The 25776-nt window shown below is 39.0% G+C and overlaps 1 protein-coding gene across 1 annotated transcript in view; it reads right to left on the bottom strand.

Annotated features, from left to right (window-relative positions):
• MAN1A2 (mannosidase alpha class 1A member 2) overlaps positions 1–25776 on the bottom strand; it is a 136145-nt gene that overhangs the window by 98707 nt on the left and 11662 nt on the right. The window contains exon 2 of the mRNA XM_069019054.1: positions 6014–6269. Within this exon, the coding sequence (XP_068875155.1) occupies positions 6014–6269 (256 nt within the window). The remainder of the gene's footprint in view (positions 1–6013; positions 6270–25776) is intronic.

The following is a 25776-nucleotide window of genomic DNA, read 5'->3' as shown; positions in this document are numbered from 1 at the left end:
TGTCTGCACACCCATCATTTGACACATACATTTGCAGTAGCCTTTTAATCCATTCTCTAATTTTACACTTGATTTTAAAAAGCTGGAGGAACTGGATACTCTACTTTTTGTGTTGAGGAAAAGAAAAAATATCTGTGGCCAGATAAGGCAGACACACAGAAATTAGTATCCTGACTGAGGCAAAGGCAGTTATAATTCAGCCCTTCTTTCATTCAGGAGGCAGCATTTAGCACACCAGTAGGTCTAAAGAAGGCACAGAACACACTGAAATCCATGCAGTCAAGGAGGAAAGGTAAGAGGATATTCACAGCAACAAGTGCATGATGAGCAGAGGGCGGTATAAGGGGATGTAGGTTAAAAATCCATAGGAAACCATTAGTTTTGCTGCTTATCACACAGTCTGTTACTTTTCAACAGTGTTAACAGCCTCTTAGTATCATCCAGAGATGATGATGAAAATACATTTTAATCATGTTTCCTCTTGGCACATATCTGTAAGTATTTCTGGCATTGCCTCCACTAATATTCAATAAATTAACTTCCTACCTTCCCTTCAAAGAGGAAATATTACAAGTCTAATTTTAAAAGAGGATAAATGGAAAGTTCTGCTGAAGGAAGTTCACTGGCAAAAGAATTCAAGTCAGAACATCCCCAGCTTCCCAGACAGACTTGTTCCTCACTTGTGTAAAGCATCCAAACTTAACAGTAATTCTTTCTATTGGTGTCATATGTCACAAATGAACTTCAAGTTGAACTAGATGACGTTTAAAGGTCCCTTCCAACCCAAACTATTCTACGACTCCATGACCTTTAACTCTGGGTCCTATACTTCCTGGATGTCCATTTCGCAACAACTTTTGCTTAAATGTCTTCCTCCACCCTTTTCTTTTTTTTTTTTTACCAGAAAGCTGTGACACACAGGAACAGAACCAGAATGTTGCTGTGTTGAGAACAGCTTATCAGAAAGATATCACTTTGCTATCCCATCCCATTAAACATAAGAGCTTTTAAACTGCACAAGCAAGTATGGTACAGCCAGCAGCTTCAGTCACTTCATAATTCTACCCTTACCTGTGTGGACACCACACCTCCTCTGAGCTCTATTTTTAAAGTGTGTATTTACAATTAGCACTGTGTAATTACACAACTGCATATCACAACAAATACAGAACAAGTAATAGAACAAAAGCTCCAGAGAACTCAGACTTCTCAGTCTATCTGAAACCCACAGCATTATTACTTCACTATTAAGTTTACCATGTGCACTCGTGTAACATTCTAGAGAAGCTGTCTTCCAGCTGACAGGCTTAGTCAACAAACATCATCTTACCACAAAATGGTTGAGGTTGGAAGGGACCTCTGGAGGGTATCTGGTCCCACTCAAGCAGGGTAATTTGGAACAAGCTCTCCAGGTCCATTACCAGTCATTTTATGAGTATTTCCAAGGAGGTACAGTCCACAATCTCTGTGGGCAGTCAGCTCCAGTGCTTGGTCGCCCTCACAGTAAACAATGTTTTATGATGTTCAGATGGAGCTTCTTGTGTCTCAGTTTGTGTCCGCTGCCTCTGTGCCTGCCACTGGAAAACACTGAAAAGAGCCTGGCTCTGTCTTCCTTGCATCCTCCCTTCAGGTATTTTGTAAGTTTCCCTCTCTTGTCCAGCCCAGCTGCCTCATCCTTTGCTCAGATGAGAGATGCTCCAGTCCCTTAAGCATCTTTGTGGTCCCTGCCTGGACCCTCTCCAACGTGCTCGTGTCTCTTTCATACTGGTGAGCCCAAAACTGCACAAAGGACTCCAGGTGTGGCCTCACCAGTGCTGAGTAGAGAGGAAGGATCACCAGCATAGGGTTAGAACCATTATTGGGTGAAATACGCTATTTTAACAAGTATCCTAAATGAATGCTGGCAGTAAAATAATACTGTGACAGGCTGATATTAAAAGAAAACCTGAACCCTGAATAGAGTGAAAAGAATTACAAAATTTTCCTTATTTGACTGGGTAAAATTTACCTTCTCAGGGAAATAAAACTCACTATAGACCACAGCCCACTATGTAATGATTACAGTTAAACTGAAAGGAAGAAAAAATATTCTGAACACCATCTAAAGAATACAATAATGGAAATTAAGTGCCAAAAATTCCAAGTGCTCAAGCAATTTTTATCTAATTTAACTTGGAAAGGAAGCCAACAACTTCCAAAAGACAGAATTTGTTCTTGATTTCTCTGCATTAACCACAATGAAAAGATACATCTTAAAGCCTTTCTATAAAATTATACAGGTTGCACTTATGATCTTAAAAAAAAATACTTTCTATTTTCAATATTTTTCTTTTATATAGTACAAAAAGCCAAAATATGAATACAAAGCTAAAGCGTAGCAGCAAGAAGAATTTTCAGATGTGTTTGCTCTTAAAATACCAGTTAATTAAACACCACAGCATTTTTCAAAAGCCTGAACATCAAGCTAATAGGCCAGAGAAGTGCTATAAAGCATGTATGGTAAGCAAGTGGAGAACCTTTACTTTTCAGAGATGTCACCGTGCATCTAAAATAATCAGCCAACTTATAAATGCTCCTTATTGAAATAACTGAATTAATAGCTTCTTAGAATATAGACAGATTATACAATTTTGTAAATTAAACATGAGAACACAATGTAACACTAAATATAATTATCAGAAGCAAAAGATACACAAAAACAAAACCACTAAGATGCAGATTCTGCTCCCAGTTGTATTCCACGACCTTAAGAAGCCTCCCTCTCTGTGCTCAGCAAACATTCCTATTACATAAAGCTTTCAAATTTTTTACAAAGCTCTCTTAAGAGCATTACACAATTTTTTTTTTATTTTTATATGCACTTTTTTTTTAAAATCAAATTATGCCTTTTTAAAATATCAAAGTACTGCCAAACCACTTCTTATACAGAGATGTTAAAAAAACAAGACTTCATCAAGTTGCTATTTGGAAAGAAAAACTAGTAATATATTTTCTGCAAAAATAACAGAAACTGGATCCTCATTTGAAAATTTTCCAGCCTTTCTTCCAAATGTAAAGCCTTGTGTGTGTTACAAATAGTCCCCATCATTCCACCCAATCCTATCCAGTTTTTCACCATTTGATAGGAGGTGAAATAGGCTGTATAACATCGTTCATTTTGTGAAATTGAACAGTCTAAAGCTGTTCTCTGAGAGTCAAGTTCCTCAAATATGTATCAGGACAATTCACAGTAAACCAAAGCAGGTCAAATGCTTTCTTGAGATCACCTGGAATTCTGTAGCCAGATATGCAGCCTCCAAAGAGGCAGGAGCTTCCCTGGGCTATTTTTTGGGTCTCAATCCAGGCAATCATAGTATCTTGCATGTCAAAAATGATATTTTACATATAGATAGACATAGATAGCTATATATATATATATTAGTTGTGGACCTACATTAGAGATATTGTCTCCTGGAACTTGTTCTTTTTTTCTGCTGAGTCTCCATCTACAAAGACTATTTGTATTAGTCTATACCAGTTACATAAAACAGTGAGGGAGGACCTCAGTGATGAACATATTTCAGAATGCACTTCACATCTCTGAAATCGCTGCAGACTTCTCTGAGATATCTGATGCTGTCAAAAACAGGTTTCAGGCAAAATATTATTCATTTGACACTGTTAATATACATTTTATCTCAGCCACATTGTTCTAACAATTGTTCCTCAGCACTACCATTTGTCCATTCTCCCACCCAGGCAGACCTCCCACCCCGGTGTTCTATGCCTTCACACATCCAGCTGTAGAAGTGACAATCTGCTGCCCTGCATGAAACAAAAACTAAAAATTCTGGAGACCACCTGGTAGCTACAGTACTAAGGTGACTGAGTCAATGAAGGCAATTCACATAACAAAGAATTTTCAGTCATGCTCCTTTGATCCTGGGCCTATCAAGCACAGTGGTCACACAACTGAAAACTGCTCAAGACAAAGGCATTATTATCCTAGCTGAAGGACTTACCCACTTAAAACATAGTCTCACAAAAACCTTTGGTCTGGTAATGAAAAGCTACACTTCAGAAACCATAAAAGTAGTCATCAACAAGTTATGCAATAGAAAAACAGCTTGTCAGTGTGACTCACACGTAGGCTGATCACCAAAAAAAGGAGTAAGACTTTCACAGCACAAGGTGTGTGGCAACTGCAGCTAAGGATCACCACCTGGTGATTCTTACTCACAAACTACCCTGAATTCCATACAATTTGCTAACACCTTCAGGTTTACATCAGCAAGAATCGTCCAAATTTTACTACTTTTTCATGACACCAAGAAAATTGCTATTCTATACTAACCTAGAGCTTATCATCTCTTCTTGGTCTGCATTCTGACCAAACAACCTCAGAAATGCAAACACTAATTTTCAACCCTCCCTCCAAATTCCACACTTCGGTTGATTATTTCTTTCAGCTAGTTCTTCACTGTTAGCTGTGCTCAGTAATTTCACACTACTTGGTAAACTCAATTTTATTCTACACATTAAATCCACCTCAAAGGTATTTAGCTACAGTAATCGGTAGTAAAAATTAAGAAGTGTTGACAACCATGCCATTCACTGTTCATCTTCACCTTACAGAGACTTTTAGAAAAGTAAAGTGCTCTGTATATTCTCATTCAGAATGTTTGCAAATGAAGCAGTAGAGCCTTTTCAAATCCACGATTCAATGCTATCCTTTGGGAAGCAGCCCTAACCAAGCAGGGTCAAGAAGGTCCAATATTCCAGACACAACCTCCCAGGCAAAAGTCCTTCTGCAGTAATCACTAACAGGCATATCTTCCAGGGAATGATTTGCCACTTCAGATATTCAGGTTGTGACAGGGCTCTATATGGAGTAACTACTACAAATAGTGATACAGCTCCACACCATATCATGCACGTGTAATACAGTTGTTCATTACTTGATAAGAGTGGACTCCATCTAGCCACCATTAATATTCAAAATAAAATTCCAGTTTGGGTGATACCCACAGAATGGCACACACTTCAGCTACAACTCCTTTCTATGACAAGGACAGGTGTATGACTAATTTCTCTTTGGCTTTATGAGGTAACTAAACTCAGATCACAATTTAAAAGTAGATTTAGCTGATGTAAATACTAAGTGCTGTGTCCTGGATGTTCTTTAGTAACAGTCTGTGCTTGCTTATGTCTGGCCTGAACCATTCCTGCTTTGCTAAACCAATTTTTTGGCATAAAACAAATCAGACTGCAGGAAAGAAGAAGAACAGTAAGGCTGTACAAGGTTTCTGCCATACTAGTTAGAAGTACAGACTCAGAGAAATGTCTGGCAGCAGTCATAGGAAATTAGCATGGCCAGGACAAAAAAGGGCAATGAATCTCACAGCCAACCAGTAGTGGAGAGGGTAAGACCACAAACAGCAATTCCCATAGCGTAAGTTGCCACAGAATCAAAACCATCTTAGTTTGCCTCATTTACCTGTAAAACATTCAATCTACTTAAATTTACTAATTTTTTAGACCCATTTAAAATGTATTTTGAAAAGCATGTGATAATTTAATCATTTTCAAATAATAGCAGCAGGTCTTCTTTTTCCTTATCTTTTCAATCCAATTTTTTAACATCTAAAAATATCCTATGACACAGTAACATATCCCATTCTTTGAAAGGAAACTGACAGAGTCATGCTCTACTTTAAAGATGCTCTTGTTACTGTTCCATGCGTTAATGGCAAACTCACTTTGAATCCATACCACTAAGCTGAAGAAATCCTTAAAATAATTTTTATAAAATAATTTCTAAGTTGTTATCCAGTGAAATATTAACACTCCAATACCAGAAAAAAAACCCCATGCAATAATGCTGATGCTCATTAATACCTGTGCACTTTTAGTTTATTGTTTACTAAATGATTTGGAGATCTGTTTTTTAATATAAATCATAACAACTAAATGCCATATAAATAACTGCTGTCAGACACAGGAACAGGTAGGACCACATCACCATCATCTTTACCTCTTTGACTTTGTTCCTCTTCTCTCGAATATCCGGGTCTGCTGGTTCTCCACTGTTTATCCCTACCAGGTTTGGTAAAGGAACAGGAGGCAGTGGCTTGCTGTCTTTCTTTTTCAATTCTTGCACTACTTTGTTCTTTTCTGTCTGAATCTCAGCTTGAATCTCATCCCGTGATTTCTTCAATTTCTCCTTAGCCTCTTCCAGAGCCTTTTCATGATCTGCTCGGATCTTATTTCTCAGACGTTCCTCTTCCTCTCTAGAGACACAAATGCTAGTCAGCATCTCATTACTAAAAACACATTGCTTACAAACAAACTGCAGCTTCAACAAAAGCCACATCCTAAGTTGGTTTTCTCTAAGTAATTCTAATGATTCAGACAAGTTTATTGATTTATCTTAGTGCACAATCCTACACTATTTTTGCCATGAACCCCAAAAGAACAGCACACACATCCACAACACTATTGTGGAAAAATTCGTAATAGGAATTTTTTAGATTGTCTTGGCACATTTGCTTGTCCCCTCAAGAATTTAGAGAGGAAAAGTCCTGCATCCTGTACTTCAACTACAGGATATGTGCAAAGGCACATCTAGCAATAATTCAGTAATTTTTTTGAAGCAATCAGAAGGGCTATTCCTCACTTTCTGCACAATATATCATAAACAACTTGACAAGATCTGAAATAACCACTACCAAAAAAAAAAAAAAAAAAATCACAGTCACTTTCTTTATTAACAACCCCCACCACAATATGTTTTCCCTTCAATTCACAACTCATTGTTCCAATCAGTACAGTCCTTAAACCATCAGTCCTAAAAACAGAATTATGAAGCCATTTAGGAGCATAAGAGTTTTTATTAAAACATGATTTTGAAATTCACTGTCAACAAGACCAACATCATATTGGTTTTAAGCAGTATCTTAGAGTGTGATCTTTAATGATCAGTTAAGGTTTTAAGACTTACACACAAAACAAAAAGTACTGTTCTAAAGCTTCATGTAAACAAGAGGTTATTCTAAGAACAGACAAAAACGGCCCATTCCAGTCCTAAAATATTTCAAGGCATCAGAAAGACACATATCAGACTCTCAATATAGCACCACCTTTTTAAGCTTCTTTAAAATACAAGAGTTGCTCAATGACTAATGTAAGCCAAGAAAAGTTGTAGGGATTTAAAACAAGCACTAGGTAAAAAAAATGCATTGTTACACAAAGAGTACTTTATTAGCCCTTACATTTTTCTGAAGTGCTATTAGGTTTGCATTTAAAATAAATTATAGCAGCATTATTACCTTCAATATATCAGTACTAGAAATACAAAGCAACATTTTAATAGATGCACTGATGGAAATGCTTTCAAACTGAAGTTCTTCAGCCACTTTTCTCAACATGATTCACACCACATCCATATTTCTTCCAAACAATAAAAAAACAAAGGACTGAGATCCTCAATTTGACTGTCAAATCCAAGCTCATTAATACTGTCCAACAGTATCAGTGCCTCTCTCCCTTAACTGAGGAGCAAAGAAAAAACTTTCAAAGTGCCAAAACACTATTCTAAAAAGAGCAAACAATTAATACCATTTAAGATAACTTTTACTCCTACTATGACCCACTTATATGAGAAAATAACTTCCTTGTATTCCTGCAAAAATCTACTCACACTCTGTCTTGGCAGCAATATCATGCTCAAATATTAATATCAAAAGCAGACAAAAACTTCTACCACCTGGAAGATTTGAAGCTTTGGAAAGCTTTTCCAAGGCTAGCAGAGGGCTCTGCATAAGATGCAACTAGAGAGAATGTGAATAAGGTCGCCAGAACAAGACATCATTCCCAGTCATGCTCTCCCCACAAGACAGCACACTGTTCAGGAGCCAAAGAGGTGCTTGACAGAGAATGAGAAACCTGAAATGTTACTGAACAGTTAAGAATCAAAATACTTCAGTGTGGGAATAATGTATTTTGCAGGTACATTTCTCATATTCAAAACTCATTATCTGGAGGCAAGTGACAGGCTTTACTTTCTGACTAAATTGACTAACACTTTGTTACTAGATACTGAAATTCTTTTTGCAAAGGATCAATCATCCTTGAAATAACTGCATTTGGGGGGGGGGGGAAGGTAACAATGTATCCCACACCTTAATAAAAAGGTGGTCACAGTGTATTTACATTAACCTAATTGTTTTATTGCTAAATAGAAATGTTTTTGGTAAAGCCCATGGTTAACTTACAAGTCCCAAAATACAATCCCCTGGTGTGAAAAAAATTAATGAAGTTTGAGTAGTTACAGTGAGTCTGACTCACTGAAATGAGTCACTGGTGATGTGCTTTGTGCACCTTCACAACTTTACACCATCAAGACAAAGTGCCAGGAAGATTTTGCTTTAATCTTTCACCTTTAAAAAAAAGTTTTCCGTTCCAGGTGCTGCATGAAACAACCATAATAAAAGTTCCATCACTCCACAAACTTCAGCTGTTTCTAGATTCAAACCGCATGAAACAGCCATAAATTGGAAAACAAGTTTTGAACTCACATCTGTCTACACTGCAGGAACCACTGTATAAACATACAAAAGCTGTCAATTTCTAGAGCACTATAATCCAATTAGAGTCATTAGGAAGTTTGAATGGCACAGTCTGCTTTCCTTCAGTCACTCAGAAGAAAATACACAGACTCAATAGAGATGAAAAATCCCAATGCTAACTGTATGCTCAGCTCAAAGCCTTTCTTCCAGGAAGTGACATTTTGAGATAAACATAAGAAAACAGTAAGATGAAGAGAAAGGTCAACAGGTATTTGAGGGCGTTTACAAGAGATAGTACAAGAGTTTATTCTGCAGACACACTCTCTGTGCAATTACCAGTGATGGACAGCATGAGTTACATGGTATGTCATATTCTACAAGCCAGCTGAAGACATTTTACCAAATATATTCAAGTATATGACCCTAATGGAAGAAAAATCACACCCCTAAATACCAACACCGCATTTCTTCTGAGTTCTTAAGCAACAAGAATTAAGTGAAAATACAGAATAAAGTTAAGAGAATGAGAAGACTTATTAGGTGTGAGCAGCTGACACCCCCTCAAGTCACCAACAAGCTACCTGGCCAGGAGAAGAAAGAGTAAGCAACACTTTTACACATGCAGAGAGCGCTATATTAAAATACTCATAATTAAAGAAGAGACCTCAGAAGGATCAATCTAAAAAGATTGGAGAAAATTCCAATATAAGCACATATACCAAAACTTGTCAAACTGTTTCTGTATCTCACCCCCGCTTCCAAGCAACATGAGCAAACTCTTAAAATTTAAAGTATTTTGAGTAAATCTTAAAAACCTTATCTAACAGAAAGTTACTTTCTTCTAGTCATCCCAAAAGCTTATGCAAAAGTATTGAAAGAGGCTCAAGTACCACGAAACTACAGCAGTAGCTACTTCAAAACAAGCAATGTTATTAAAATAACCTGTGATTAGACTGTTTTTGCCAAGAAGAACCATAAATAGATCTAATAATTAGAATCTGAAACTGGAAACAGGTGCAAGTTTTTTAAACAATCACTGCAATGAACTACTGCAGCTGTCTGTGCAGGAACACCATACATTCTCGAAGTGTCCATGAGCTGCCTAAATGTCATTCAGAGAAGACCACAAATTGTAACACTTGACACCCAAATCACCAACTGGAATTTAATGTGCTTTAATTATGCACACAGTAGCGAGTCTTCTGAACAGCTACCAAGCCTCACTTGTCAAGACAATGACTTTTAACAAAAGTCTTTCCTATCTGCTGTGACACAACAGGCTCTTTAGAAAGAGAACTGCATAAAAAACCCTCTAAAAATGCTTCCAAATTTCTTTCTGAGATTCAAGATTTAAAAAACAGAAATAAAAATGAGAATAGAATCAAGAAAAGCAAGCAGGCCACTAGCAACTGTTCTTGCCACTAAAAAGCAGGCCACCGGCTCACTATATCAAAATGACACACAGTTTATTATCATTTGGATTTTCAGCAGATGGATAGACAACTGTTAGAGAACATAAATATTTGTGTAAGCCTATCATACAGAAACAACCTCCTGTGTGGAAATTCTGAACTTTTACCCTTTGGTCAAGCTTGATCTTCAACCAGAGGCTACTTCCAGAGACAGTGAAACAGAAAAACAGGCACTAATTAAAAAAAAAGTTTGAGAGTCAGTGCCTAAAAAGAATTTCACACATTAACCGCAAGACTTTACTCCAGTCTTTCAGCATACACAATTTTATAATATCCCCACATATCACAATCCCATTATGTTCTCTCAGTATATGGAGAATATACATTCATGGCACACAAGAGTCATGGAGATACATATACTGCCCCTCACATGACTGGAGTCTGAAGAAGGAAGAACTGGAAGAAAGGAGCAGTTGTGCTGGGTTTTGTTCTTGCTTGATCACCCTTCCTGTATGGATGGCTGCATTACTCTCTACTGTCAAGCACGTACAGAAAAAGAGGCTTATTTCTTCTAATGTATGGATGATCATCCTGCAAAAGTTACAAGTTTTCTCCCAATTTGCTGGGCTGCTGTGAGGCAGCAGAAATACACTCATGAAGGAGTAGGAGTACCAGATCTGTGTGTGCCTATGACAGCTGAAGAGGGAAGCTCCACCATTAACAGGGAGACAGGCTGTTAATTAGCAAGAGTTTTCCCATTTGAGACAAGTTAAAGTCGTATTTATTTCACTGATTTTTTTTTTTTCTTCACATAATGAACTTAATCAGAGATCACTGGTTAGAAAGGAATATTCAGTGGAAAATAAGTGAAAATTAAGTGAATCCTACAGGGTAACTTGAAGCTAACTTAAGTGTATCAAAAACACTGTGTCAAAGTATTGGTTATAAAGATTTTCCAAACAGACTTTTAAGAAGAATCTTATGGATGTTTTCAAGGGAATGTCTTGTCCCCAAATCATCTATCTGACAGTGTTTGTCCAAAGCACTGTTTCTAAATATATCTTCACTATTGTTTAAAATACCCTTGCAAATGGACTCAGCCTAAAACTCTAGCACAGGCAGAGTAGATAGATGATAACTTAATAGTAACATATTTTTGTTATTTAAAAAAAAAGACAAAGTCAAACTGTCCTTTGTCAATGTTCTAAGGTTTTTTAAGAACATTATGATTTTAGTTATTGGCAAGCATCCTACCTGTTCACTGTTTCAGTTAAAACAGCAATACCTACATGTGCTATATACATACACTATACAGTTACTTGTGCGTGTATGTGGTGGCCTGGGAACAATGCTGAAATGCAGAATATTTCCCATTTCAATCCTTCTTCCCCAAGGGAGTTAATAACAGTTCATTATGACATCAGAACATATCTAATTCACTTTGAAAATTATTGTTAAACAACTTTTCCATATGCAGAAAACCTGTGGAAAGGAATCTGGGAATCCTCGTCAACAGAAAGTTGAGTCTGATTCAGCAGTGTCCTGGCAGCCAGGAGGGCCAACATTACCCTGGGGGGCTTCAGGCACAGCATTGCCAGCCGGGCAAGGGAGGGGATTGTCCCGCTGTGCTCTGCACTGGGGCAGCCTCACCTCAAGTGCTGGGGGCAGCTTTGGGTGCCACAATATGAGAAAGACATTGAGCTGTTAGAGTGTCCAAGGAGGGCCATCCTCCAGTGGGGAACAGTCTGGAGAGGAAGCCGTGTGAGGAGGGGCTGAGGTCATTTGGTCTGTTCAGCCTGGAGGAGACCAAGGGAAGACCTCACTGCAGCCTGCAGCTTCCTCATGAGGGGAAGAGGAGAGACAGGCACTGATCTCTTCTCTGTGGTGACCTGTAGGTGATGGGACGGTTGGGCCCAGCTGGAGACTAGAGATCTCTGAAGTCAGATCTTGGAACACACGGTTTATTGCAAAGGGCGTGGGTACAGGGGCACTGCTTAGAGCTGCCAGCCGCAGCTCGGAGCAGGCCCAAGGTAAGAGCGGAGTAAGTAAGAGAGAGAGAGAGAGAGAGTGAGAGCCAAGAGCAAGACAGCAGGTAAGAAGAGAGTTAAGAGCAAGAGAGTTAAGAGCAAGAGCTAAGAGCAAGAGCAAGAGAGCGAGGTCCTTGTTACAATACAATAAATCATCTTCTGTACTAAATATTCTAATTCTCACTAGCCAATCTAATACAAGGTACAAATCCTATAGCATTTACATACAGCCTATAAGAGTTATTACATTACCATAGAGTGTTACATTTTAACTCCTAAAAACTACTCCTTGGACCCCTTCTGCTGAGCTAGTAGGGTCTGCTCTGACCCTTGGACCTGTCTGCAAGCAGAGGGTATTGTTCAATCAAGAGGGGATTACCTTCAGCCGGCCACACCATTGTTTTTCAGTTGTTCAGTAACTAAGACTTTATATCTCAAAGGTGGCTTTCATTTCGATGTCGCTTATAGTTTTCATATTCCCAAAATCTTTTGTCAGGCAATCATATTTATAAGGCTTTCCTGTTTCACCTTCCCCAACAGTGACCACTGACAGGACTCGAGGGAATGGCCTGAAGTTGTGTCACAGGAGGTTTAGGGTGGATCTCAGGAAAAGGTTCTTCACCCAGAGGGTGGTTGGGCACTGGTCACAGCACCCAGCCTGACAGAGCTCAAGAAGCATTAGGACAACACTCTCAGGCCCCTGGTGTGACTCTTGGGGTGGTCCTCTCAGTACCAGGAGTGGGCCCGATGACCCCTGTGGGTCCTTTCCAACTCAAGATACTCTATGATTCTGTGATTCACTGCCCAGAAAATTACCCCAAAAAACAGATTCCTTAAATGGTTTCTTTTAGACAAAGATGACAGTAGAATTTATTTCTAGCAAGTGGTTACATTAGTATATGACATGAGCATTGCTCCTCAAACAGAAGGAATGTGAGACAGAATCCTTATTCAACTCCTATCCCTCTCCATCTAGTTTTAGGGGTTTTTTTCCTCTTGCTGTGACACTTCCTCTTGACCTCCTTCATTTTCCTACTTTCTCCCTTCCTTTACTGTTATTTGAACCAGCTTAGGCTTCACTAGCTTGCTTCCTTGGTCTGCAACAAGGGCAGGGCCACCACTCTGAATACCAGTCCTCCTCACTGTAATCATCCAACTTATTTGGACAACGCTAGGGAGAAGAGAGAATTCACTGACACAGGCACTTTCCTTCAATCTTAAATACTCCCACAAAGTCCACATAAACATTATCCAAATAAAATTTACTTCTACTCCTGTGCAAGAAATTATGCCTCTAATTGATCTCCTTTGCAGCCAAATCTCAGACCCAGAATCTGGGCTTTCAGCCACCTTCATCACTGCCCTCAGGACTTCTCATCTCCGTGATGGAAGCTCACAGATCCTGTTTAAGATCTGGTCTCTTGTCTAAACCGAAACCTCAGCCCCTGACATTTCTTTGTCAATAGCTGGGTGTCACCTTCAAGGCAAATAAACTGTAATTTAACTTTTAATCTTCCTTCCATATCTTTTGTTTAGCAGTGGAAACTTCTCCATTGTCCAGATTGCCAGTGTCTGGGCATTCTTCCCATTTTCTAGATCTTGACTACACTTAAATTTATCTGCTTAGTTTCCATGTATTTTGAATTCAGTCTTTCTTAACCCATACTGTAAGAAGCCCTCAGAACTTGATTGTGCTCCTTTCATCCAGCAATTCCACTAGGAAGACAAGTCACTTAACTACTGACTTAACTCAGATTGCCTTTCTGTTTTCCCTGTGCAACTGTAATTTATTATATGTATTCTTTTAGAAACACCCAAAAAACATGTCTACTTCCAGAAGTCCAGCATGTTAAATTCACAGATTTCCATGCTGGTCATTAGAGGCCACTTCTGCTTGTCACTCCTTGTCATGGGTTAGCAAGCATAGTCCCGGAAGTGATGTTCTTGCTAAGGGGTGCTTACAGCTTCCTCTGTGACCTAAGAGAACCTATCAGCTGGCCAGTTTGAATATGGACAATTCTTTAAGCCACTTGAAGTTGTGACCACCTCTGTGATCCACACTTAAGAATAGAAAACCCCCTCACAGCTCTGTCTCGTTTCCAGTGTTGGGACAGGTGGCTGCGGGCCCCGTGCGGGGGCCAGCGGGCCTGGCCCAGGCCCTGCTCAGGCCAGGCTGGGCCAGGCCACGGCCATCCTGGAGTCGATGGACCTGTTCCACCTGGGGAACCCCCCCACAGCCCTGCTGTGGGCAGACGGGCAGCTCCCCCTCTCCAGTTCAGCCAACATTCAGCTGAAGCTGCACCACTGTCCAGCAGAGATCATGTGACCCACAGCGATAAGCAAAATTCCAGCTGCAAGGCCTAGGTGAGATTAACCCTTTTAGTTCTGTGAAGAGCTGAAAACCTGAGGGAAGAGAAAGAGGAGATGCTTAAAGCTGAAATTCTGTTGTGAAGCTATGATATATCAGAGTATCCCATTGTAATTTCATGAAGATATGGGGGGGTGGAGTGTTCAACTCGTAAGCAAAAGCACCTGCGCTGAGATAGGCAGATGCTGAAGCAGCTGTAATTTGATGAGAAGTTTGAACAGGGAGAGATGGAAGTGATGAGGACTTTTGCTCCAAATGGAAAAGGAGGAAACCTCAGTTCCTAGAGATGCTCCCAGAGACAGTCCTAAAGATGAACATGAGGAAGACCCTTTCCTCCCAGCGAAGGAGAAAGGCCTCTGTTCTTAGAGATGAAATGCTGCCAGAGGTGGGTGAAGAGAACTTTTGTTCCTGAACGGCTCAACCTTAAAATTGTACCCCAAAAAACTTCAAGAGTGGACCCTCGAAAGCAGTTGTGGGGAAAGCTGCAAGTTGGGGGAAGGGACTCACATGCGAGCAGAGAGACTCCTCTTCCTAAATAGACTGAACGAAGTTATTTGGAAATGGGCGGCCATCTCATTGTGATAATGTTTTCATAGCATGGGCAAGAAAGACTCCTCTTCCTAAATGGACTGAACAAAGTTGTTATGGAAGCGATAAACAGACTGAACGTTTCAAGGGTTGTCTTTTTACATTGTCACTTGGAGAAGGGAGAAAGGTGGGGGGAGGAGAAGAGTTCTGAAGGTGTGGTATGATTTTTTTTTTCTTCTTTTAGGTCTGTTAATAAACTTCTTTATATTCTTTCAAGATTGGTGCCTGCTTTGCGTTTCTCCTAATTCTTATCTCACAGAAGGTAAACAGTAATGAGTATCTTGGACCAAACCACTACACTCCTTTACCGTTTCTACCTAATTGTTGTCCTTTGTCTTATGATTTAGATATGGCCCATGGAAACAGCTCTGGAATGATGACAAGCAAAATCCTGAGGGAAATATATTTAGAGAGAATTTCAAAAACACAGATTGAATGGGCACTCAGAACTTGCAGAAGGGAGTGCAGAGTTGAAGCACATCCCTTATGCATAGAAGCCCTTTGCAAAACAAAAAGGAAACTAAGTATTCCTAGGTATCTTTTATAGGATTTTGGAACATAGCCAGGACTTTCATGAATCTTCATATGCTAATACTTTATTAATAAAGAATGTTAACATAAAAGACAACTCATAAGATTTTTTTACTACCATAATAAAAAGAACAAAACATACCATCCAATTAAGAACAAAACAGTACAGATTACACTATCAAATGTGGAACATGTATAGCCTTTGAAGGAAGAAGAAAAAAGAAAAGACATGCAGGTAAGGGATCATCCTTTGGGAATTATTTGCTTCCTATGTTATGAATATTTACATGAACAGAATAGGTAAAACTTATTTTGAGAATCTGTCAAGTGGTGTGACCATTAGCAAAGGCATTTGTTCCTCACCTCTGTCTACAGCAGCCATGTAATCCCAAACACCAACTCAAAAAAAGAAGGAAGGTGCCAAGCTCAGGAAGCACTGCCACAGCTGGTACAGTCAGCTCAAGTTTTACTAGGGAAGAAAAGTAGTTGTTTTCTACAAACACTCCTACACTTGTACTTACATGAGCAGCCAGGCATTTGTCAACGCTAAGAAAGGTCACTAAAGACTGTGTAAACATTTTAAGCTTACATGAAACGTCTTTGTTTTGTAGTTACAGTATCAGCTGAAACAGATTTTCAGAAGAATCAGATCAACTACTTCAGGAAGAAAAATAATACTTTTTAAAGACTACAACAGCAATGAATGCAACTTTCACTAGTGGTGAGCAAACAAAATTACACGTTTTCAACTAGATATAAGCAAGCTCATTCAGTTTTTAGTATCTTTATGTCATTCTGGTACAAAACCACTTCATTAGAAAAGCAAGAGTTTCACAAAGTTCAACAATGTAGAGTTTTCAATCACTACAGCTCTGTCAAACACATCTCATTTGTATCTCTTCTGCTTATACAGTGTAAAAGAGAATACAACTACATGTGCCTCAAGGCACTAACAATCAAAAATAAGCATTATTTCAGATTTTTTGATGATTAAAGGAACTCGAGTTAACATCTGCAACTAATTACTTCTGTGCAGAATATTAAACTTCTGCAGAACAAGGTCTTAAATCTGTCAAAGCACTTACAATGCTAATACAGAGGGAAAAAAAATATCTTTTAGGAGTCAGTATTATGCCTAAAAAAAAGAACTCTAAAAGTCTACTAAAAGTTCAGGAAATTTAGGATCTGTTCCTGTTTCCTCAAGAAAACTGAATTAGGAGAATGGTGCTACCTTGCCCTGTGTAAAACTGTATTAAATAGCTTTCTGTCTCCTAGCACCATACTGACTGGAGCATCAGATCTTCCTTTCCAACTAGTACCCAAATGAGACAGACTTTCTCTTTTAAAAGTAATAAAGATGAAAGAACTTTACAAGAAATGGGAGTGAAAAACACATACAGACTACAGGAATAAGAAACAGAAAAAGAAATCCAATACTGAACAAGAGAATTGGATAAAAAGTTCCATTTGGAAATGAAAGATTTATTTTGATGTGGGATTCAATCCACCAAAAAACAGTAGGATTATTTTAGTTCAGGATTAATTTCAGAAGCCCATTACAATTAACAATGTCAAACCACAATATTTTCTACTATAAACCCCTCCAAGTCACTGGAAACACTGCTGTTATACAAATTTAAACATGTATATAGCAATGTATTTACACTCTACTCACCACAGTCAAGTCTAAGACAGCATGGACCAACACCTTGGATACCCTAATATTTATTGATACAAAGAACAGTTTGATAAAGGCAGAATAATACATAGCTGATCCTGTGACACTGAGGAAGTAACGAACTGAGTTCTCCTGCAAGACCAATGCATCATCTCTGCTTCTTATTAAAGAAGGAATTTTTATAAATATGCACATTTGCATATAGGACAAGGTAGTCCCACTGATGTTGATGGCACAGATCAGATACTGAAGCATATGCTCAAGCAGAGCTAAAAGGAACCAGAGTACTCCCACATACACCATTAAGCTCTCAAATATTATTTCTAGTCTACTACTACTGCTCAAAAGTAAATTTCCAATAGGAAAAAACCCCAAAGACTTAACCCCATCAACACAAGGCCATGAAGGAAAATCAGAGTGGTACATTCTATGAATTGGCATGTATCACAAAAGTTGCTGCGAAGTCTGAAGCATTACTGCATTTTCCATATCACTCAAAGCTCATCTTTCACAGAGGTCACCATGCTACAGTCTTTACAAGCATTAGTTTTTTTTCTTTATTCTATACAAAACTGAGTATTTGTAAACTCAAGCTTTTCACAATGATAAACAAAGCTGCTTTGATAGAAGTTTTTCTGGGAAAAAGTTGCTAACTTAGCTACCCAATTTTAAACAGAATCCTAAAATTAGTTAGATTTAGTTACTTTTAGATTAAACAAAATAGATTTAAACACCTAAACCCCAAGAATATCACTGGTTTCTGCTATACCTTAATTTTCATCCTTTCAAGCATGTGCAGACCCACAAGTTGCATGTGCAACTACTATACTACACAACATTTTAATGTTCTTTGGAGTGAGGAGTTTTTGATTTTTCAAAAATATAACTCTTAAAATATTTTTTTACCTAAAGAAAATGAATCATGGCTTCCATTTTATACAACACCCGCAACTGCTTCAGTGTATGCTCTACAGAAGCTTGCATTACATCTTCAGCACTACAGTACTGACTTGCTACTCCACTCTCTGTACCACCCACATTGCCTGACAGTTGTACCAAGACAGGATGCTAGGTTCAAAACCTCAGATTTGTACAGGAATTTTGGGAGGATATGGGGACAAACACAAGAACAAAGCGACAACAGAAGAACTGCAATCGTACATGTGCATTATACACAATATCTTGCTCTCTCTTCATTTCTGATCTTCCTTGACCCCAGAATTACAAATCTCTTCTTCTGCACATGGTACTACCAGAAGGGAAAAAAGTTCCAGGAGGCACAGCAGAAAATCTTCAGGAGTAATGGAAAGGACCCAAATAACAGCCTCCAGAAACTGAAGTTCTGAGTAGGAGCTTTGGCCAGTTGAAAAAATTTCTTTTCCTTCTGCATATGCACATGTTAAAGCAAAGGAATTTTTAGCACATTTATTGATGTGTATATGCCCTTGAGAACAACATTTGTTTGCCTAATAAGCTATGAAGAGTTTTCTAACATTTCGTCTGACATACAGAAACAGCAATATATGAGAATCTTTAAGCAAAAGAGAAACAGGATCTTGCCTGTTACCTTCATAAGTTTATAGCTTAAAAACTTTCCTTCAGCAGGTATCAAAAGCTTGCTGCAATCACTGTGTAAGAATATCACAGTGAAAGCTGCATTGATTCCTTGCAATGGGAAGTGCTTAATAGAAATGCTTTAAATGCTTAATAAAACAGGAGAGCCTCATTCTCCACATCTGGTAGGATAGATGCTTCTGTGACATTCTACACAGATATTATAAGCTTGTTCTAAAACGAAAGAACAAGAGGGGACATACTAGAAAAGAATTTGTCCCGAAAGCTTCACACTAAATATGTGATGCCAGGATGAACAACAGTAGAAAGAAGAAAACTCCTGGTCTGCTCTTGTTTTGGATAAAAGACCAAGCAAACCATAACACAGACCAGGAAAACTTTTCAAGCAGCACAGTTAACAAGCAAACACCTCTATCGGCCCAATTTTTGATTTTATTTTGTTAAGAACAGTTTATTTAGTTTCAAATAACAACCAGAAAAAGTTAATCACTGTGAGCAGCAATATCTTACTGACTTTTAAAATATCAAGTCAGCCACCTTAAGAACAGAACTTGAGACAAGAGAAAATGGGCTGACAAAAGACATTTGTCATATAGAATTGTGTTTGGGGCTAAGGGTGTGGTTGTTAAGAAAATGAAGCAGCAGCAATCACTAAAAATTATGACAATCATTTTAGTATCCTCATGTTTCAAAATGGAAATGCTGGAGCTTTTCATCATTAAGAGAATCCACCATTTGAGCTAGTAGCGGGAGGCTGCCATCCTCTATCTAGGTAAACCACAGAGGAAGAGAAAATACCTTGACAGGGTTTCACACATATCAGCTTGCAGCAAAAAATATAAAAGAGACTCCAGTTACAGTTGCACATTATATTTAAGCTGATTAATACCTAGCTACTGACAAGTGAAAGGTCCCAACAGCAGTACAGTAAGGATCTGCTGGAAACTGAGGACTACTGGATAAAAACCACAGTGAGATAAATGGTAATTGGACAAACCAAACAACACCTACAGCACCTCTGCATGCACAAGCCTTTGCAGATTAAGCTTTGGGAAGCTCTTCTCTAACAAACTCAGAGGGGACCCATCTGCAGACCAAACATTCAGCTGGAAAAGTGATGACACTGCCTTCACTGTATGCCTGGGGTCAAGAAGCTCAGCTGTGTGGAATGGTAAGAAGATATCCCTGGGTAAGTAAGAGTTGCACACCATCAGCATGGATCCCCTCTGCTGATCACCAGCCAGATAAAGCACAGGAACACAGCTCCCCTGGCATTGTCACAGCCAGTCACCTATGGCTACAAAACCAGCACTTCTGTAGAAACAAGTCTACTGGCACATAAGGATGCTTGTATGTTCATACATGCTGCTGATTTAGTATGTTAAAGACTGACTGTGTATGACTGCAGCATTACTGGAATGATCAACTGTAACAGCTGAAATACTGGTTTACGGATAAAGGATATTATAACCCTATATTCCTTATATTGGTCACCATCTCTGTGCAAATCATTCTTTTTTCAAGGCTTTAGAGGCCCTGTAAAAGCAAGCTCACTTACTCCTTATGCTGGTACTCAGGAGACTGGGCAACAAGCCATTCAGCCAGCGGTGAGCTGAGCCAGCTGAAAAATTATGGATCATTTCAGGCCAAATCAGGTCTCCTAACTGGCTGACTGCCCAAACACTGATGTTGGGGCTAGAATATAGTCAAGATTAAGCATTTGGGGACACAGCAGAACAGGAAAGGAGCTTCAAGTGCTTTAGACCTGCATGTTCAGGAGTGTTAAACTAAAGCCCAAGGTACAAGTAGCAAGTTTTCTGCACACCAATTCACACGGCCATTAACCACTACTATCCATGGCCATTCCCTATTCCCAGTTCTATCATCTATTCCATCACTCAGCCCTATGGTTTCCTCCTCCCTAGTTTACCCTACTGATACTGCTTCTTCCAGCAGCGTCACTCCCTACAATCCTAAATTTTATTTATGCCTTCCTATCAACTTCCTCCAAATGTCTCCTCTTGCCACGGCCACTCTGACTAGTCTCTGGTATCTCATTCAGCCAATACCTCTTCTTACACCAGAGACAACAGTGATCTTTTTTTCTATTTAGGAAAAAAACAAAGGAAACCAAAAAGCACTATTTCAGAGTTATCCTACCCTCTTCTATTTTGCTCCAAGTGCAGTTTCCATCTCCAGCTTTCAAAGAAATAAACTGCTGCTCCTCACCACCACCAAGGTCCTCTGCTAGCACTGGCTCAATCTCCCCCCTCCCCTTCAGTTTCCAATTCCTACTCAGGTACTTCCTTCCCTTTTCCCACCCCCTATACTCGGAAAATGAGAACTATATTAACTGAAGCAATGTCCTCTTCCTGATGTCTGTGTTCCAAAGGGGTATCCCAGTAAATAAGATAGCTCCCTCCTTTTACACTCTAAGTCTTCTTGGTAGCCTGATCTCCAGCAGTAAGCACCAAAACTCTAACCAATAGAAGAAAAACAGCTGGGGAAAATTAGCAATTTAAAGCAATCACCATGATATTAGTATGGTCTTACTCTAGAAGTTCTTAATTGTTCAAATACCAAGTAAGCCGACAGCAAAAAAAAACCCACAAAGTGAGAAAGACTGTTACAAAGTAAAAGTAGCAAGTGGTGTATAATGCAGACTCAGAGATGGCAAACTTTCAGGTAAGCAGATGGTACCAGGCTTCTCTGCAAGGGAAACCCTCTGGCAGGTCCTACAAAGCTCTAAGGAAGTGACTACCCTCACACAGATGTTCTGTCAATTCAAGCTACCACATTTCCATAATGCTATTTTAATCACCCAGCCAAAGCTGCCTTGCACACCCCAGAAGCAACATTGCTTTAAATATCTGATTGGAAGTTCACAAACATTGTTCAGATTTATCTTCCTCCTGCACCTATAATTGTTACCATATGTCTGTATGGTAAATTGACACCTGTCTATCAATGTGTTTAAAATCAGAATAGTACTCAACATGCATGGTGCCATAAGCCATGCACTGAAATGTTGTACGGCAGAGCTTGAAGAGAAAGAGGAGGGGGAATATCCTGGGATCTCCGATTGGAAAGGGAGACAAGCTCTTCATTATGGGGAATCAACAGTATTAGGGGTGTGCAGCTCTGTCCAAACCCAGGTCTAAAAGCAATTTCTCCTGACTTGTTCCTCTCGCCACCAGGACAGCACTGTGCACAACCCTCCTGGCTCACACAGCATCAGTGCTACTCGATTCGCCTCGCTGTGGCACAGCGGCAGCACTGGATTTGTCTGAAGCACACAGATCCTTGCAGCGCAGGATTGGCAGGATCACTCCCTTCCTTCTACGTGGCAGCAGTTTAAAATGCAGTCCTGCTTTACAGAAACTGGATGAATTACAGGGCAACAATAGTAACAAAAAAAAAATCTAGTTCGAACTCAGTGTCAGATTATCAATAGTTTCCAGAAGGAATTACATGACATGTCATGAGAAAAACTCTGACAGGACAGGAGCTGCAAGCAACGGTCTGTTGCGAAACACTGTTGTCCTTGTCTCAGGGGGGAAATATATACATACACACACATAACACAAATGCTGTGATTCAAAAAGTTTTCATATAAAATGACACAGACTGCAGTGTGGATGTACTTAACAGTAATACTGCATTAATTAAAACAGAAATACAAGTTCTTCTCCTATTCAGCACTGCTGGGACTAGTTAGAAAGAAAGAAAAGCTTTATAACTCTCTACTTAGCAAATCAGCCAAAACAGTAACTAAAGATAGAGCAACAAAATACCTGGAAATCATGACGTAAGGTCTAATCTGCACTGTTCCACAGAGCAAAACTCTATCTCATTACTCCCAAAGTTCTTTAATCTTGTCAGTAAAGCAGAGGATAAGAGAAAACTACGTGACAAATTACTTAGCCTTCCAGGTGCTTTTAATAAGTTTCTGCATGAAAATAATCCCCACTGCTAATAAAATATGCAATTTTGATTCAGGAGACAGATAACTGGATGTTGGTTTTTTCCTTTTCAAAAAGGCCAGAAAAGCAACACTAGATTAGGAACTCCCCATTCAAAAAAACCTAACTAACAATGCAAGGCTCACACTACTCAGCACATCTATGCATATGGAAAGCAGGTTTTTGCATGTCAGATGAGAACACAGTCCTCAACACAAAATGACAGAAAAGTTGAGGGGGGGAAAGGGATCTCTGGAGGTCATCTGATCCAACCCCACTGCTCAAGCAGGGTCACCTAGAGCTGGTTGCCCAGGATCATGTCCAGATAGTTTCCGAATATCTTCCAAGAATATAGACAGCATTGCCACAAATTATGCAGGAGCTTGCTCATTTGCTCCATTCCATGAGCAAGCTGCACAAAATATCAGTTATAAGCTTCACTCTGCAAAAGACACCTTCCCAACTGAAATGTCTTCCCAACTGAGGAAACAACACCACTGACAGCCATCTCGGTTAGCAAAATCCAGGATACAGCCTAAGGAATGACTGACCCATAAATAAGGTAAGGATGCCAGCATCATGACAGTAAATAGAATGCAAAATGGAAAAGTACAAGAGAATTAACTGTGATGTGTAAACTGTTCTTAACACATAACAAATAATTCAGCCAAAGATGACTTGGCATTCTTCAGGAATTGCTGAGCAAATCTTTGTTCATGTATACCTGCAATCAAAATATTGTCAGGACACACAAAATGAAACAAAATACAGCAAATGAGCAATGTTTCAGTAGTATGTACATTTAGAACTACCACGTGTGCTTTTCACAAGCCTATCATAATATTAACAGATTAAGCTAATGCAATGCAATGCTGATTTAAAGCTATCAGTGGTATTTCCAGTATCAGTAAAATACTTTAATACTAACATGTTTTACAAGCTACATATACAGGCTTTAGATGTATGCAGGAGCAGATGACCTGGACACAAACTCATGTTTGACATGACCAAAACAGAAAACACACAGAAGTACTGTAGCCCAAAACATGAACTAAAACAATGAGAGAGCTGGGGGTATAAAACGTCTCAGCAATTTGATCTTTGAATTGTCTTCATCAATAGAAAATTTAGGTTTTTCAGAGAGCTTTAGAAACAGTACATAGTACAAAGTATTATCTTCCTCTGTTCATTTGCTGAACAAAATAACATATGCATCCAGCATTTAAAGTCTAATTTCTTCCTTCTCCACCATATATGCACCATATACAACTCCCTGAATTCCCAAAAACAAAATGCAGCTCATGGCGAGTCATAGTCACATGTTTGATTCCCTGAAGATTAAATTAAGATCTGTTTCATTACTTAAAATTATTATGGCAACATTCTTACCTCTTTCATGAAAAAGAGTTCATTTCACTAACAAATACATCCACACTATAACAGCAAATAATTAAGAAAGAGATTACTCAAACAGGATAACACCGTTGATTTGACTAATGAAAATTTTGGAACTGGAAAAAGACATACAACCCTTTACTTCACTGGCATCAAAGTCATGTTTATTTTGAGTTCAGGTCTAATAGTTTCAAATATACTGGTCCCGAGTAAACAAGCACACAGTCCCAAGATCACCAAACCAAGAATTCAACTCTTTTATAACCCAAAAACCCAGTGTGAGCTTGGGCTGAGCTCCTCCAAAAATAAACTGGTACCTTTTAAGAGGATTCTCTCATAGCTATAAGCCACAAAGGATAAGAAAAAGAGTGTAATTGATGAGACATTAACTTAATTCAAGAGAAAAATACTACCTCAAAAAGGCATAAAAGCTGAGAAAAAAGTGGAACTGGAATTTGCCGACTCAGCAAGATCAAGAATCAACCCACTCCAAGATCAAAGGAGGCTGATACTTTCCTACCTTATACCTTCCAGGCCAGCAGGGAGTCCTTGAGTGGGTAAGCACATTAATCCAGAGTAAACTGCCTAACTGGCTAGGCTCTCTGCATGAGCCAGTAAATGATTGCTGTGAATCTCCTGCTTGAAGAACCTCTGTGCTTGGTAGATGATGCCGAACACTCACCCATGGCAATTTTAAAGACAGACTCTATTTCTCAAAACTAATAGTGTGGCAAAAGGTCATATCCTTGCAGCCCAGCCCACGTAATATTATGTGGAAGATAACATTAGCTGGAAGTTCTTTCCACCCCTAAAGTAAAGATGCCACAAAATCAAGCACTCAGACTAGGAAATGGAAGTTTTATTCCCTCCGCTATAAATATTATGTCACCATCAGTCCTTACCACTTTGGATTCCAGAAAAAAGGTATGGGGAAAAATAAATAACACAAAACATGGTATTTAGGATGGCTGTCAAAGCCTAATGTGCCTTCCTTTCTTGAGGATTTCTTTAGTTTTATGGAGGCTTTTACTCATTCTTTCTTCTCATAATTAAAGTTCAGTCATTATTAACAGGTTAATAAGAGGCAGTATTGCCCATCCATCACCACAACACATTTCAGGGCCACACCTGCCTTTGTAGGAAAAAGGTGGGGGCAAAGGCTGTGCTGTGAAATACAGCATGGTATAAAGGAATATAAAAAAAATTTCCGGGTTACACTTCAATCCAGCTCCTCCCATCCTTTCCTCCCTTCCCAGCTTTTCCATCTCTACAGAGCATAGAAGATGATGCTGCTGTTTTAGAAGTCCTGGACTAGAGAGCCATTGGATGGCCCTTGCCACTTTTACTGCCCTGTTTTATTTCAAGTGTTGAGCACAGAACTGAAAACAGTAGGGTCAAATTGCTAAAAATAAGTGAACAATTCTATAAAAAGGAAAGGTAGAGCAGAAACTGAAAATTAAATACAAAACCAAAAACCATCTGCCACAAATGTGTTTGAATAGTTTGAGGTAAATATAAGAGTTTCTAAATCTCAAAAGGCATTCTATTTTAAGCATTACTAAATACACTTTAAAGCTGGAAAGAGTAAGGTTATGGCTGATGGAGTTTAAGGCAATTTTTCAAGACAGCTTGGAAGAACTCTACTTACAGTCTGTACAGGCTCCAGAATTTCTTCCTCTTAAAAGAATTCAGAT

Source organism: Aphelocoma coerulescens, chromosome 1, assembly GCF_041296385.1.
Source record: "Aphelocoma coerulescens isolate FSJ_1873_10779 chromosome 1, UR_Acoe_1.0, whole genome shotgun sequence".
Lineage (NCBI taxonomy): Eukaryota > Metazoa > Chordata > Aves > Passeriformes > Corvidae > Aphelocoma > Aphelocoma coerulescens.
Note: the sequence above shows the minus strand (reverse complement) of the source record. Positions and strands in the feature narration are given on the sequence as shown.